Source organism: Manis pentadactyla, chromosome 11 (genome assembly GCF_030020395.1).
Source record: "Manis pentadactyla isolate mManPen7 chromosome 11, mManPen7.hap1, whole genome shotgun sequence".
Classification (NCBI taxonomy): Eukaryota; Metazoa; Chordata; class Mammalia; order Pholidota; family Manidae; genus Manis; species Manis pentadactyla.
This window is the reverse complement of record NC_080029.1, coordinates 118,596,916-118,614,661: the sequence shown is the minus strand read 5'-3', so window position 1 is coordinate 118,614,661 and position 17,746 is coordinate 118,596,916. Positions and strand designations below refer to the sequence as shown.

Sequence of the window (17,746 nt, the reverse complement as noted above, 5' to 3'; positions counted from 1 at the left end):
TCTCAATTTTATTTATTTTATTTCTGATCTTTATTATGTCCCTTCTTCTGCTGACTTTGGGCCTCATTTGTTCTTCTTTTTCCAATTTCAATAATTGTGACTTTAGACTATTCATTTGGGATTGTTCTTCCTTCTTTAAATATGTCTGGATTGCTATATACATTCCTCTTAGAACTGCCTTCGCTGCATCCCACAGAAGTTGGGGCTTTGTGCTGTTGTTGTCATTTTGTCATTTATCTCCATATATTGCTTGGTCTTTTTATTTGGTCATTGATCCATTGATTATTTAGGAGCATGTTGTTAAGCCTCCATGTGTTTGTGAGCCTCTTTGTTTTCTTTGTACAATTTATTTCTAGTTTCATACCTTTGTGATCTGAGAAGTTGGTTGGTGGAATTTTAATCTTTTTGAATTTACTGAGGTTCTTTTTGTGGCCTCGCATGTGCTCTGTTCTCGAAGATGTTCCATGTGTACTTGAGAAGAATGTGTATCCTGCTGCCTTTGGGTGGAGAGTTCTGTAGATGTCTGTTAGGTCCATCTGCTCTAGTGTGTTGTTCAGCGCCTCTGTGTCCTTACTTATTTCTGTCTGTGTCCTTTGGAGTGAGTGATGTGTTGAAGTCCCTAAAATGAATGCATTGCATTCTATTTCCTCCTTTAATTCTGTTCGTATTTGTTTCACACATGTCAGTGCTGCTGTGTTGGGTGCATATATATTTATAATGGTTATATCCCCTTGTTGGACTGCCCCCTTTATCATTATGTAATGTCCTTCTTTATCTCTTGTGACTTTCTTGTTTTTGAAGTCTATTTTGTCTGATATAAGTACTGCAACACCTGCTTTTTTTCTTCCTATTGTTTGCATGAAATATCTTTTTCCATCCCTTGACTTTTAGTCTGTGTATGTCTTTGGGTTTGAGTTGAGTCTCTTGTAAGCAGCATATAGATGTGTCTGCTCTTTAATCCATTGTATTGCTCTTTGTCTTTTGGTTGGTGCATTCAGTCCATCCACATTTACGGTGATTATTGAAAGATATGTACTTATTGCCACTGCAGGCTTTGGATTCATGGTTACCAAAGGTTCAAGGGTAGCTTCTTTACTATCTAACCATCTAACTTCAACTCACTTATTATGTTATTATAAGCACAGTCTGATGATTCTTTTTTTCTCTCCCTTCTTATTCTTCCATCTCCACTCTTTGTACATTAGGTGTTTATTCTGTACTCTTTGTGTTTCCCTTGACTGATTTTGTGGAAAGCTTATTTTATTTTTGCCATTAGTTAGTATTTGGTTGGTCTGCTTTCTTTGCTGTGATTTTATTTTCTCTAGTGACATTATTTAGCCTTAGGAGTGCTTCCATCTAGAGCAGTCCCTTTAAATACCCTGTAGAGGTGTTTTGTGGGAGGCAAATTCCCTCAACTTTTGCTTATCTGGAAATTGTTTAATCTCTCCTTCAAATGTAAATGATAATCTTTCTGGATACAGTATTCTTGGTTTGCAGCCCTCTGTTTCATTGCATTGAATATATCATGCCACTCCCTTCTGGCCTGTAAGGTTTCTGCTGGGTAGTCTGATAATAGCCTGATGGGTTTTCCTTTGTAGGCGATACTTTTTCTCTCTCTGGCTGCTTTTAATACCATGTCCTTTTCTCTGATCTTTCCCATTTTAATTATTAGGTCTTGGTGTTGTCCTCCTTGAGTCCTTTTTGTTGGGAGATCTATGGTCTTCCATGGTCTGAGAGACTATTTTCTCCCTCATTTTGCGGAAGCTTTCAGCAATTATTTTTTGAAAGACACTTTCTATCCCCTTTTCTGTCTCTTCGTCTTCTGGTACCCATATAATGCGAATATTGTTGTGTTTGGATTGATCCCACAGTTCTCTTAATATTCTTTCATTCCTGGAGATCCTTTTATTTCTCTCTGCCTCAGCTTCTCTGTGTTCCTGGTCTCTGATTTCTATTCCATTAACAGTCTCTTGCACCTCATCCAGTCTGCTCTTAAGTCCTTCCATTGCTTGTTTCATTTGTTATCTGCCTCCAGATTTCATCCCTTAGCTCTTGTATATTTCTCTGCATCTCCATCAGCATGGTTGTGACTTTTATTTTTTATTCTTTTTCAGGAAGATCAGTTATATTGGTCTCTAAAGGCCCTCTTTCTTTTTCTAATATTACTTTTTCTAATATTATTTACAATTGTTTATTATTTTTAATGAGGAAACATTAATTATTTTTGTGTGTTGGTATAGTATTTGGCCTCCTTGTTGCATATTCTGATTAGTTCTAAAAAAGTCTAATAGCTGAGTTCTTGGATTTTCCTTAGAAAATGGTCTTTACAAAGAGTCAACTTTTGCTTTACTTGTTCTAGTTTTGTGAAAATTCCATTGATATTTTGATAGGGATAGCACTGAATCTGTAGATAGCTTTGGACTGTATGAACATCTTAACAATACTAATTCTTCCAATCCATAAGCATGGACAGTCTTTGCATTTATTTGGCTCATCTTCAATTTCTTTCATTGGTGTCTTATAATCTTCAGTGTACAGGTCTTTCACCTCCTTGGTTAAATTTATTCCTAGGTATTTTATTCTTTTTGATGTAATTGCAATTGGGATTGTTTTCTTAACTCCTCTTTCTGCTATTTTACTATGTATGGAAAGGTTTCTGTGTATTGACTTTGCTTCCTGCAACTTAACTTTATTCATTAATAAGTTCTAATAGTTTTTAGGTGGGCGCTTTATATATACATATATTATATATAATGTCATTTGTAAACAGTGACAGTTTTCGTTCTTTCTTTCAAACTTGGATGCCCTTCATTTCTTTTTCTTATCTAATTGCTGTGGCTGGGACTTCTAATAATACACTGAATAAAAATGGTGAAAGTGGGTATCCTTGTCTTGTTCCTGATCTTAGAGGGAAACTTTCAGCTTTCACCACTGAATTTAATGTAAGCTGTGGGTTTGTCATATAGAGCCTTTATTACGTTGAGTTAACTCACGTCTATAACTTTGACTGAGGGCAAACATCTTTTTATAGACTCATAGACACTGAGAAGTGACTGGTGGTTACCATGGGGGAGGGGTTGGGATGGGTGGGGGAAATACGTGGAGGGGATAAAGAGGCACAAAATCTCAATCATAATATAAATTAGTCATAGGGATGAAACTACATCATAGATAATATAGTCAATAGTTCTGTAACATCTTTCTTTGTTAAGAGATTGTAAATACATTACTTGGGGTGAGCATTTAATAATGTATATAACTGTCAAACCACTATGTTATATACTTGAACCCAATATAATATTGTATATCAACTATACTTCAAGAAAAAAATGTATCAAGAAAAAAACCTTATCTTTTTTAAGTTTAAAGGCATTTATATCTTGTTTCCTGGAAATTAGCCTCTGCTTGTTTTGCCAATTCTAACTGGATATATTTTTGGCTAATTATTTTCTAATTTTATGATACTATGATTAAAGAATGTGATCTGTATAAGTATACCTTTTGGGATACATAGAGATTTCTTTGAGTTTATTATATGTTCACTTTTTCGCAAACATTTCATAGGTGTTTGAATAGATTTATTTTCTGAATTGGGACTAAGGTTCTAGAAATAAATTCTATATACATTTATTTGTTGAAGTATGTTAACTGTACATTCAAGTCCTCCATATCTTTTTATTTTGGTTTATTTGATCCACTGATCAAACAGATTAATATCTACCACAATAACTGTGTATTTGTCAATGTACACTTGTATTTATTGATAGATTTAGAAGTATGATCTTGGTTACATTAAATTTCATCATTATTATCTTTCTTGATGGACTGGAATTTTTGGTATCATCAGTTCTATTATAACTAATATTAATACTCCCATGTTTGTTTATTGTTGGCATTTGCCCCATTACATACTTTTAGCCCTTTGTTTTCAACTTTTATGTATATTGCTTTCTTTAGGGGAATGTCTCAAAAACAGCATATAACTTAATTTTTAACACAGTCTGACATTAATAGGGGAATTCATTCATTAATATATATTGTGATATTTTCTTTTTTCTTCCCTTCCTGCTCTTTGTTCAGATCAGTGTTTTTTTCCCTTTAGTGGTTTAGAAATTGTACATCTAATCTTTCTTTCTAAGGGTAGCTTCTAAAATTTTAAGATGCAGAGTTACATATGCATTTTTCTATTAATTTCTAGTGTTAATTAGTACCCATTATTTCTCCCAAAGAAAGAAAGAAACAGCAAATTTTAACTTCCTCTTAGGATTTTATGGGATTTTTATTTTTGGGTTATTAAATGTTTTTACAATATGCATGAATATTTTTTAGACAACTAAAATTTACTGATTTCTTTCCACACCACAGTGTTTTGAATTCAATGCTTCTTATTTCTTGCATTCACTGTTCATTTGTAGCAGTACCTCCCTCAATATTTTGTTTCAGAGTGGTTCTGTGGGTCTTATTTATGGGATTTAGATTCTACCAATAGATACAGTTGGGTAAGATCTGAAATAGAACTAAGTGGGGAAGTAAAGGTAGCACATAAGATACCTATTTTGTTGGTATAAATTATAGCAGGACAACATGGCTCTGGAGTCATGTTCTGGGGAGGGGAGTGGGTAACTTCTTCATCCCCAATGTAGTTCAAGTGGTATGGTCCTGAAGGTTACAGCTGTGACAATTGTCTTCTGGTCACCCAGCTCCCTGGGCAGTTTCCTTGGTGGGCTGGTTCTGTGATATCATTCTGAGAGTCATCTCCACGCCCAGTCTAGAGTCTGCTTTCCCAATCTTTCCAATGATTTTGTACGTAACCAATTCATTGTATACCAATTGTCTTCTGCTTAGTCTAGCCAGTGTGAATTCTCTTAATTATAATTGAATCATGACTGATGCACCATCCTTGACCCTTCTCCCTCCATCCATGCCAATTCCTGTTAGTCAGTGTGTTCTGTCAGGTAACCTCTTTTAAGTATGTTTCAAATTATCCTCTTCTCCATTCTCACTTAGTTCAGTTCTTTATAATCTCTCTCCTGGACAATAGACTAGCCTTTTGATTGGTTTTTATTCCTTCTATCTGCTGCACAAATGGCAGCCGTTCTAGAACATAATCTAATCAGCTAATTGTTGTGCTCAATTATAAAGCACAAGTATTCATTTTTGTTTTGCATGGATTGCAGGACTTTACAAAATCAAACCACAACCAATCTTTCTAGCTTCATTTCCTATCACTATTCCCAATCATCCCATACTTTAATTATACAGAACCATTTAGAATTCCTATGCCTTTGCAGATCTCTTTCCCCTAGAACCTCTACCTGAAAACTCCTACTCATTCCTGAAGAACTAGATAAAATGTTACTCCTTTGTGAAGCCTTCCTTGATGTTCTTCTAAAATGTAGGTCTCTCCTATGCTCCTATAGCCTGCTCGTATAGCATCTGAAACATTATAAATGGTTATCTTTGACTTATTAGCTAATAAGCCACACACAAACAGGGACTTTGAAGAGGGCCAGCCACAAAGTTAATTTAGGATAAATGCTTGTGGGATGCATACATGGCACAGTTAAGAGGTATGTGGAATTTATTACTTTTTCTAATGCACAGTAATTCTATAAAAACTGTAGAAGTAAAGGTTACCTGGCATCACCTAGAATTGAAACCAGACGGTACTGGGGTAACTCAGAAGATGCTACATGTGCTAGGATTCCAAAGAGTCTTTCAGCCATTACCATATCATTCTGTGTTACCTGAAGAGATACAATGGAGGGGTCAAAAATGACATTGTCTTTTAGCTGATACAACAACATAATTCCAAAGAAATGTCCAAATTAAATATTTTCTCTTAGCTCAGGAAAGTCCCTTTTCCTGGGTTGTAAGAAGAAAGTTCTTATTAGTATTTCTCTTTCTTCCCTGGGCTTAACCAGAAGAAGACATAAAAATGTGGCCTATGGTAATGGAGGATTACTGGGTGGTGATTCATTAGCTCAGAGTTAGAAGCCATGTTTCCTAAGAACTATACTTGAAGAACCTTAAATTCATAATGAATTTTTTTTTCAGAAATCCTATATCTTATTGGAGTAGAATAATTCTGGGAAAAAATTCTAAAATCTCAATGGAATAAATTCATTTTAATAATGTGTCAAAGGTAAGCCAAGGGGTTGTTTTTACCTTGCTTCTCTAAGGATAATTTTGCCCCTTCTTGAGATACAGAACATTGAAATATCAAAACCACTCTTGTTCATTCTGAAGTTATATCTGCCTTTCTTCCCAAAAGGAATAACTTGTCACAGGTATTCTTTGGGCTGGCTCATTCCTGTGTTAACCAGGAAAGTACGAAAAGCTAAAAGCGGGACTTGGATTAATATGTGGGCATATTTTTAAATATAAAATGGTGCTGTTTGTATTTGAAATACTATGAGTTTGTCTGTTTCATTCAGTGGTTCCCAACTAGGGACCATTTTGGCCACAGGAAACATTTGGCAATATTTAGAGACCTTTTTGGTTATCACAACTGGTGGAACGGCGGTACTGCATCTGGTGGCTGGAGGCCAGGGGTGCTGCTAAACACCCTACCGTGCATAGCCTGCACCACAAAGAGTTACCTGGGCGGGTATGTCCGCAGAGCTGAGGCTGACAGCCCTTGGTAAAGCTAAATTTTGGACCTTTAAGAAATTCATTCTTAACATGAGCTATACTACACTCCACAGGCATTTTCTGAAAAACATACCCATAATTCACAAGCACCTTATAAACCTGAGTCTTTCCTTTCCCTAGACTCTCAGAGTGAGGTTGCTACTCCCTCAAATCCTTCAGCTGACAACTACATTGTTTAATCTAACATGTCACCTAGTGGCCAGTGCAGGCCACTACTCCGTCTTTTCTTCCTGATGATCATTATTCAACTTAATTCTACCTCAAGTGATGTCATTCTCTCTTATACAAAGAGAAGTAGATAGAGTATAACATTACTATATATTGTCAAGGATGAGATAAGCAGCTTTATTTTAGATCTTTCAATTAAGTGGCAAATATCCCTGACATTGACACATTCAGAACTTTAAATCAGAATAAATTATATTGGTTCTTTATAAATCCTCTCTAGTTTACATAGTTATATTATACTATTCATTCCTATTTCAAGGTTTTATAATAATCAGTGCACTTCTAGTAGTGATCCATGTCTGGGGAAATACACTATTTTTGGTTAATTGGGAAAACAGTTTGTCCATTAATGAGGGAGAATTACTTACCCACAGCCAAAATGGCCATTTTACTTCCAGTCCAGGCTAGCTTAGGAAACCTTTGGGACTACTTACAAGGTCTGGCCAGTGACTCACAGTCTCTGGGGAAGCACCAAGAGGCTACATAAGAGTACACAAGACTGAACCAAATCTCTTGAGAAGTAGCCGGAGAAATTAATAGTCACCTGAAGGGTCCTGATTTGCCCTACATCTCCAACAGATGGCTATACTGTGGTCATAGGCATACCATAGTCGATGCAAATTTTATTTGTCTCTTGCACATTGACCCAACGACCTCCCAGTCACTAAACAGTATGCTGGATTTTTGGAGTCCTAGGTGAAGGAAGTCACTGTATATCAGCTGCACAGACATACAGTTGCTATTACTATCATTCCAGCAAAGCTGATTACAAGTTCATCTTATAATAAGGTGGACTTCTGAATTTTAACAGATAAGTGCAATATTATTTACAGCATGTTAAAAGATTTTTTTTCCTTTAGAGGATTATTTAAATTCAGTTCAGGAATTCCTCATAAAGAGGAAGAAGTACAGTTGCTCTTTTCTTCCAAAATGATATTTAAAGAGAGCATGGTCTTCTGGTAGCTGGGGGATTACCCTTGTGATGAGCTGAGCAGAATCAATCAGAAAATAACTTCTCATTAATAATTTTCCAGTTATCCAGGCTGCAGACCCAAGTTACACAATATGCAGATATATCACAGGCCACTGTTACAATTAACAAAGAAGTCTAGATGTTTACTTATGCTTGTTTTATTTCCTTTTCCTCTCATTTTTCCTCTCTCTTTTTTTACCTCTCCTCCTTTGCTTATTTCTCCTTCTCATCTCTCTTTTTAAAAAATTACTCTTCTCTCTCTATGTACACTTTCTTTTCCCCCCATTTTATCCTTCTTTTCCTCTACAATGACCCTTACTAGCTGAAAATTGGGTATTACTTTCCCATCCCCTCTTGCATACCAGGCAGTCTGTAGAGCATTTTGAAACATAAAAAGATAACATTGCCTACAGAAGCATTCTTTTTTAAGAACTGTCATCCTACCAACATTTTACTTTTCTGAATGCTTACAAACAATAGTAAAAGTATTTACTATTCACCATGACCTGGTACGATTTTCAAATTTTGCTTAGTGCTTCAGAAGTTTTTGGATAAATAGATTTTTAGCTTTTTGACATTTTAAATGTCAAGATTGAAAAAGAAATCAGTTTCCCTGAAAAGTTCTATCATGGTTACTTAAATTCCTGATCATTTCTATGACTATTTCCCCTAAAAAGGAACATTTTTATTCCAAATGATGTAATGTTTAGCTTACCTCTGTCCCATTTATTTTCTGCATACTAAAATGGCTCAGCCTAAACAGTACATAGTATTTCCAGAGTGTAAAATTGACAACTGGATTTCCTTGAGGATCGATTGTCAACTGGTCAATGCGACGGAGTTGTGCCAGTGCATTAAATTGCTGCAGCATTACAAGATTTGTTTCCTTGAATTTAAGGTGCTGCAATAATAAAATACACACAAAAAAGAGCTGAACATTGAGTTTAACCATCTTAAAATATTAACATTAAATATTCTATAAATCTGTAAACTTTAGGCTTAGCTAATATGTTTTCAATTATATTAAGTCAACTGAATGTGCTACACTTATGTAACTTTAATTCATCTAATGATCAATGATGGAACCCATTAGTCCATCCAATATGAATTTAAAGTGGTATCACTTCTGCAAAGGACATCCCCCCATGTATTAACAAATGAGGATTCTTTAAATTACATAAATATGCAATAATACAGACTCAGGCATTATGATTTTACATGCTTTACACTGAAATTAAATCTACAAAGGATATATTGGAAATGAAAATTTCAGAACTTTATAAATACAGGGCTCACAATGCTTCTGAGAAGAACTAATTAGCCATTACTACCTGTATCTTGCCAATTAGTATGCGGGCTAGCTAAACTGGCTACAGGAAAATAGATCACCAAAATTGAAATGTTAATGTAAGTAAGTGTCCTGTCTGTCAAACTAGATGCTCTTTTCTAAACATACTGTCTCTCCTTCTGTTTTCTTTAGGGAGGATAATGTGGCAATAGAAAAAACATTATAAAAGGCTAGGTGAGGGAAATCACTTGGCTAACAGAGAAAATAACAACAATAAAAACTCAACAGAGATCTTCACGGATATCAGTTTCTGCAAATGCATCCTAATAAATAATACAATACTACCATATCTGGAAAAGGCTCATTTCTCAAAGTAAATTTAATGAGCTATGAAAATATTTTAAATTTTGTTAGGGGAATACTATAAAAATTAAATATAAATGTACATGTCCCATTAATACCAGGTACAACAAATTAATACATAATATAGGGTTAGGTGAGGTTCTGTTGAACGGTTGGTAAAGAAGAAGTATATAATATGAATACAATTATGTCAGTGCTTTTATATTCCATAAAGAATCACTTTCTAGGGAGATAATTTCCAATATTAACAGAAAACTGCAAAGCCGTTTGTGAATACTTATTTAAATCCCAGATCCAGGAAATCAACACAAAAGCTTAATCTTCCTGCCAGATAGAAACTATATAATAAAAGGTAAAACAGGTCTTTGTTCTGAACACAAAAGTCATAACTGAGAATAATTCAAATATACTTCTAAAAGGAAATGTTTACCAGAGAATTAGGAAACTTAATCTTCAATTTGGGAAGCACTTGGACGATTTCATCAAATTCTATGAAAGTGAAGGACACGGTTGTCACCATTCCTGCTGTTTGAACGCTCCAATTCCGATCTAAAGATTCCAGGGCTCCTGAGCCATACAGGGCAAGTGTGTCCCCATCCACTTCAACAAGGTGTGTGTCTGTCACAGATAAACCTTGTAAAGCACTGGCGAGTCCTGAGTCCAAAGACCTGGAAAATGCAACAAATAATTTTAAATGAAAGTCTTATCGTGCAAAGTAAATAACAGAATATAGACACATGTTGGAAAAAGTATTTGAAAAATTTATATTCACTTTTTCATTTCAATAATTAAACCCAGACCACCAAAAACTAAGGTATCAAAAGAATATCTGGAAATTTTGTTTTTCTACTCATATATTTTAACTAAAGAAAAGGCACATAGGAATAAAAAATACCACCTTTAAACCCAAATTATTTATATCAGTGAAAGATAATTGATATTCTATTTAGTTTTAAAACAACCCATATAATATACCATGGATATCTTTTCGTGTCCGTACAAATACAACACATTCCAGCAAGAACAATTTCAATATGGCTGGAACACTGAAACATGGGGGAGTTGTACTTGAAGATGAAACTTAAAGGTCAGATTTTGTCCTAAAGGTTGACAGAAAAAGATTTTAAAACAAAAAAGCAATAGGACCATGTTCAGTGCAGGATTTTAAGGACCTCCAATGTGTCGTGTGTGAAGCCAGATCTGGGGCCGGGAATACAAAGATGAATAAGGTATCTTCAAGATATGTCGTCTATCGTCAAGGATCCACTTTAGACAAGTAAGTTGGTCCACTTTGTGGAAGATGTAGCAGGGAAGGGCTGCATGGAGGGAGAGTCGCAGGAAGACGAGTGCAATAGTGTCAACCAGGCCATATGAGGGCGTAACAAGGAAGAGGACACGGTGTACTGGCAATGGCACTGGCGAGAAAAGACAGATCTTAGCTCAGATTCCAAATCTGTTATTGGTAAACAGATGTCTTTTTGGACAAGTTATTTAATTTCTTTGTAGCTTCAGTTTCCTTGTATGTACAATAGTGATCATAACACATATTTGTTCAGGGTTGTTATGAAGATTAGAAATAATATTCTAAACCATACTTCATACTTAGCTCAATATATTTTAGTGATTATTAGTAAAAGAAGAAACATAGATATACCAGATACTTAAAGGAAAATAAAAGTAGGACTTCATGACTGACTGTGGGGAATAAAGGGAGGAATCAAGTGTGACTCAAATTTTTAGAGTAGGTGTCTGGGTTGCCTGGTCCAGTTTTCTACCCTTGTTTAGTTTAAATTTACACTACAAGAAATGTGATATTCTTCTATGGAGGAACAATGTTTTAAAATTTGTTTTTCCATGAAGTCCAATACATTTCCAAGTACATTTCCCAGCTCAATATTACATAACAGTAGGCGGTCTGCCATCAAACAGGAATTCTTTTCAAGATCAAGGGGTTAATTCCGAGTCCAAATGTTCATTAATTCAACTTGATCTTTATATAAGAATGAATCAGAAAAATATTCTATGCTTTCTTGATTAGTAGAGGACTCTTAGGAAAGACAGGGTGATAAACTTAATACAATAAAGTAATGAGTGTTTGAAAGTCAGGCTAAATGGAGAATATACTCTTAAATGCCTAAATGGAATAAAAAAGACAATATTTCAGAGAAATATGGGAGTTTATTGTTTTTTTTAATCTTTACACTTTCTATAACAGGCTAGAACAGAAAGATTTAAAATATTTCAGAAGATACTTTTCCCAGTGAATAAGTGGTGCTGTTTCCTATAATAACGTATTTTATGAATTTCTATTACAACATTCATAGGTGTGGAAATTCATTTCATACATTATATTTTATTAGGGTACTGTTGGCTAAAGTACCACAGACAGGAAATGACCAAAAATAAACCAGCTTCACTGCATGCATCCAATGTAAGCAAAGAAAACATTACACCATGTTCTTTCCCATTTCTGGCAAGGAAAAGAAACCTGCAATATGTCACTTTACTGCAGAGCTCTCCCAACTACAGTGAAAGGTGAAATAATTAATGGGATAAACCAAAGTTTTACGGAATTTCTTTCCTTTATGTGCCTATAATTTTTTCATGGATACTTGTTTCCAGGCATTTAGTTACACACCCATAAGCCAAAGGTCACAGACACTGTAACACAAAAATTAGCCACTTTTTTGGCATTATGAAATACAAAGATTATAAATGGGATTGTGAAAAATGGAAAACCTTACATAGTATTAAAAAACAAATTGGAACCCTAAGTTAGGGGACTCTGTGGCCCTTGGATTAGCTTTCTACCTTCAGAAAGATCTATGTGTATATACCATTCCAGAAAGATATTTAATTATATTAAATCTAATTATATATTTTTAAAGACTTACAGAGAATATAGAAATACAACTTCCAATATTTAAAACACTTCACTTTGTACTTTCAGAATAAATAGCAGAGAAATGGAACACATGTGCTTGAAAACTCTGCCTTTAAGACTCCATTAAAAGTAAAATGGTGTTAACCCACAACAACAAGCAAAATAGTGGGGGAAAATATGCAGCAAGAAGTTTCAGAAAATTTCTAGAAGCTGGAAAGCAAAGAATGTTGAATGGACAGAAGAACAAAGGGAGCCATAGCTTTGAATACATACTGGGGACAAGAACAGGGACACCCAAACTGCCCAGTAGCACTTTGGAAAGAACAGCAGACATGATGGAAGATGGGGGTGACAAATTAAGACTGAATTAACTGAAGGTCTGTAAAGGGACCCTACCACCCACTTCTCCCACTGCCACGAAACATGCACGCAGAGTAGGACTGCACATGGGTGGGAAAGGAAAGAACACTCAATAAACAGCACCAGGGCAGTGGTTATTACTACAGGGGAAAAACAAACAGATCCGACCTCAATCTCAAGCTTAAAGGTCAGTTTCAGTATAAGACGATGAAAGGCCAAATTTTAAACCTTTAAGAGGATAAAATGTGGGAATATTTTTATACTCTCAATGTGGAAAGGATTTTTTTCCCTTAAACATAAATCAATGGTAAAACGTAAGAGAAAAGGTATACATATTGGTATCTTCAAAATATAAATGGTATTTAAAGTCATCTTGCACAGTGCAGAGTTGAGAGCTATTATAGCAGATGAAACAAAAAACTGAGGTTTAATATACATTACAAAAATTACTAGCAAAGAATGTGTATGTGTGTGCGTGTGTGTGTGTGTGTATAATGTTGGGAGGAAAAAAGGTGAGTGAGCTGAATCCTCATCTATTATAAAAAGTTAATCTAAATCTTATAAAAGAAGAAATAGCATGATATACCTTTAGAGATTTGGTGGAAAAGGAATTAGTTAGCAAGATATAATTAAAGAAAAAAAAGAATAGCCACATAGGTAGAAGGAAAATCAGTGAATGTATTATCAAGAAAGTCAGTGCCAAGAGCCTGTCAACAATGAAGAGTGTCAACTATGCCAATGTTGTGGAGAGTGCAAGGAAAGTAAGTACTTACAGGTCAAAATGTCATTCTGGATCCTCTGGTTGAGAGCCCCTAGTGTAGACATATATAGGGTATAGTAAGCCCTTTGAGAAGAGTTCTATCTTTCTGATACAAGATTTTACAGGAATTGGATAACAAACTAAATTGAAGAAATTAGCTACAACCACTAGAAGTTGTAAGTAACTGATTTTACATTATATTTCTCCAACTTCAAATATCATCTGTGTCTTCTTGATTTAATAGTTATTCAAAGAGTAAGACAAAGATAATGTAACGGTGTCTCCATGGTGCTTTGAATTTACATCAGTAGAAAATAAATCCTTTGGTAGAAATTGTGGATCCCCTTCATAATGATTCATTTTTACTCTCCATATCCTCTCCATTGAACCCACACACCATTTTCCCCATTTCTCCCAACTCCTCCTTTGTGCTCCTCGCTTTAAAAGCCTCTGTCTTTGTGGAACTCCTATTAAGAACACTTTTCACTAACAGATACTGCCTCTTTCTCTTGGAACTGATTGCTTGTTTTTAAGACCATAAAAGCAAAGACTCAATACTTATAAATTATTGTAGAGGGTCACAGAATTTTTGGCCATATACTGCTTAAAAAGTTATAAGAGCTAGGAAAGTCACATTAATAATCTGGAACCCACCTATCAGAGGTAGTTTTGCCAGGTAAAAGAGCCAATCAGGAAACAAAGACTCCTACGCTCATTGCAGCTGTCAGCACTTTAAAACCTGAACAGTGAACAGCCCTGTAACGGAAGCCTAGGATGCATGACCGAGATCGGAGGAGATGAGGGTGGTGGTCATTGCTAAATATTTTGGCCCTTGGTTCCACCCCTAGTTCTGCCATCAGTAACGCCAATGCCTACAATAGCAGCTTGAACTCATCTCCCTCTGATGACCTGCACGTCTACTCTTCTCCAACAACTCACCCCTGTGGTCACAGTAATGGCCTCCAAATTGCTCTTCATGTTGCATTACTTAGATGCATTCCAGCTGTAAACTCTCCATAACCTTATTCTGACCATAAATCCCCCCCTATTCCAGCTATTAGACCTCTTACAACATGTACTTCTCATCTTCAACTCCAGTCCCAGAAATACTAAATTTTTTCTCAACCTGTTGGCAACTTTGTTTTTTAATTCCTTAGAAATCCAGCCTAGACTATATGACCCATCATTTCATTCTTTTGTCATTATACTTGAATATTTTATTTCTTATCTTTGATCCACTGTCTCCTTATTCTTTAGCAGATATTTAGCTTCTCTAGTTTTATACCTAGGTACTCTGTGCACCTGGAATACTCACTCAACAATTCAGACTTTAGTTGCTACAATTCCATGGTCTCTAAACTCATTCAGTTCCTCAGAATTTTCCTTCAATCTTTCAACACTTCCCCAGTTAGCTCCCCCTGGATACCAAACAAAACCTGAAAAAGTGAAGATATATACCGTGATTAAAATGATGATATATTATCTTGAGAATGTCAAACCTTTTGTAAAGAATAACTTAATTGCCATTTGAATAAGATTCTTAACATTGTATTTAGATTAAATGATTTTAAAGTTCATATGTAAGAACTTTACATGTGTGACTTCTCAGTGTGTGAGAATTGGAACTTTGAATAGTTGAAAGTAGATTTCCTCTACTGGACATTAAAACTTCCTACAAAATGACTATAATCAAAATAGTCTGCTGTTGGCATTAAGACAGATAAGTAAATCAGTGTAAAGGAATAGAAAGTCCATAAATATCTAAATATTTATGGGAATTTAATACATGAAAGTGGCATTCTCACTAAAAAAGAGAATAGTTTTATTAAGGAAAGCTATAAGTGAACTGACTAGTCAATTGAAATAAAACCAAGTTAGACTCTTTCCCAATACCATAGATAAAAATAAAGTTGATGTGTAAAAGACTTTTACAAACTTATTAAAAGTTTAGAATAATATTTTCAAGATTATTTGGATAAACTCAGAACTGGGAACATTTCTCAAGGAAGATAGGAAAAATATACTTTAAAAAAGAGAAATTAGAAATAGAACTAACTGGTGTAGAATTTCATAAATCTAAAGCCCAGTCCTATAATGTTTTAACTTTTAAAAAGTGTTACAGTTCGGAGTGGGGCGGAAGATGGCGGCGTGAGTAGAGCAGCGGAAATCTCCTCCCAAAACAACATATATCTATGAAAATATAACAAAGACAACCCTTCCTAGAATAAAGACCAGAGGACACAGGACAATATCCAGACCACATCCACACCTGAGAGAACCCAGCGCCTCGCGAAGGGGGTAAGATACAAGCCCCGGCCCCGCGGGAGCCGAGCGCCCCTCCCCCCAGCTCCCGGCGGGAGAAGAGCAGGCAGAGCGGGAGGGAGACGGAGCCCAGGACTGCCGAACACCCAGCCCCCGCCATCCGGGCCAGAGTGCAGGGCGCTCGATACTGGGAAAACAGGGCAGCAAGAACAGTGAGCAGGCACTGGAGGCTGGGCGACAGAGGACATAAGAAAAGCGCGCGACCATTTTTTTTTTTTTTTGCTTTTTTGCTGCTTTGTTTTGGCGAGCGCTTTTTGGAAGTCTTAAAGGGACAGGGACCCCAATATTAGGGAAACAGGGCAGAAAGACCGGTGAGCAGAGGCCTGAGGCTGGCACCGGAGAATAAAGAAAAACGAACGACCACCTTTTTTTTTTTTTTAATTAAAAATTTTTTTTTTTTTTTTTTTTTTAATAAAAAAAATTTTTTTTCTTGTTTTTTTTTGTGGTCGTTGTTTTGTTTTGGCGGGTGCTTTTTGGAAGTCTTAAAGGGGCAGGGCGGGTCACTTAATCCAGAGGTAGGGAATCCGGGATCTCTGGGCACCCTAACCCCTGGGCTGCAGGGAGCGGGGAGGCCCCTTACGCAGATAAATAGCCTCCCAGCAGCTCCTGCTCCAACGCGACTCCACCATTTTGGAGTAGCTGCCCGAGCCAGGCCACGCCCACAGCAACAGCGGAGATTAACTCCATAGCAGCCCGGCAGGAAGCAGAAACCCTGTCTGCGCGCAGCTGCGCAGCACAAGCCACTAGAGGCCGCTGTTCTCCCAGGAGAGGAGGGCCACAAACCAACAAGAAGGAAAGTCCTTCCAGCCGTCACTCGTCCCAGTTCTGCAGACTATTCCTATCACCATGAAAAGGCAAAGCTACAGGCAGACAAAGATCACAGAGACAACACCAGAGAAGGAGACAGACCTAACCAGTCTTCCTGACAAAGAATTCAAAATAAGAATCATAAACATGCTGACAGAGATGCAGAGAAATACGCAAGAAAAATGGGATGAAGTCCGGAAAGAGATCACAGATGCCAGAAAGGAGATCGCAGAAATGAAACAAACTCTGGAAGGGTTTATAAGCAGAATGGATAGAATGCAAGAGGCCATTGATGGAATTGAAATCAGAGAACAGGAACGCATAGAAGCTGACATAGAGAGAGATAAAAGGATCTCCAGGAATGAAACAATATTAAGAGAACTGTGTGACCAATCTAAAAGGAACAATATCCGTATTATAGGGGTCCCAGAAGAAGAAGAGAGAGGCAAAGAGATGGAAAGTATCTTAGAAGAAATAATTGCTGAAAACTTCCCCACACTGGGGGAGGAAGTAATCAAACAGACCACGGAAATACACAGAACCCCCAACAGAAAGGATCCAAGAAGGGCAACACCAAGACACATAATAATTAAAATGGCAAAGATCAAGGACAAGGAAAGAGTGTTAAAGGCAGCTAGAGAGAAAAAGGTCACCTATAAAGGGAAACCCATCAGGCTAACGTCAGATTTCTCAACAGAAACCCTACAGGCCAGAAGAGAATGGCATGATATATTTAATACAATGAAACAGAAGGGCCTTGAACCAAGGATACTGTATCCAGCACGACTATCATTCAAATATGACGGTGGGATTAAACAATTCCCAGACAAACAAAAGCTGAGGGAATTTGCTTTCCACAAACCACCTCTACAGAATATCTTACAGGGACTGCTCTAGATGGGAGCACTCCTAGAAAGAGCACAGCACAAAACACCCAACATATGAAGAATCGAGGAGGAGGAACAAGAAGGGAGAGAAGAAAAGAATCTCCAGACAGTGTATATAACAGCTCAATAAGCGAGCTAAGTTAGGCAGTAAGATACTAAAGAGGCTAACCTTGAACCTTTGGTAACCACGAATTTAAAGCCTGCAATGGCAATAAGTACA

The 17,746-nt window shown here is 36.4% G+C and overlaps 1 protein-coding gene across 13 annotated transcripts in view; it reads right to left on the bottom strand.

Moving 5' to 3' along the window:
- Positions 1-17,746, bottom strand: part of LRRC49 (leucine rich repeat containing 49) — a 232,163-nt gene that overhangs the window by 41,658 nt on the left and 172,759 nt on the right. For all 13 annotated transcript variants that reach the window (XR_008992662.1, XM_036907846.2, XM_057488936.1 and 10 more), the window contains 3 exons: positions 9,937-10,174; positions 8,571-8,756; positions 5,638-5,747 (listed from right to left, as the gene is read on the bottom strand). Coding sequence is in view for 12 of the 13 variants with exons in the window: in XM_036907846.2 (XP_036763741.2) it covers positions 5,638-5,747; positions 8,571-8,756; positions 9,937-10,174 (534 nt within the window). In the remaining variant the exon portion in view is untranslated. The remainder of the gene's footprint in view (positions 1-5,637; positions 5,748-8,570; positions 8,757-9,936; positions 10,175-17,746) is intronic.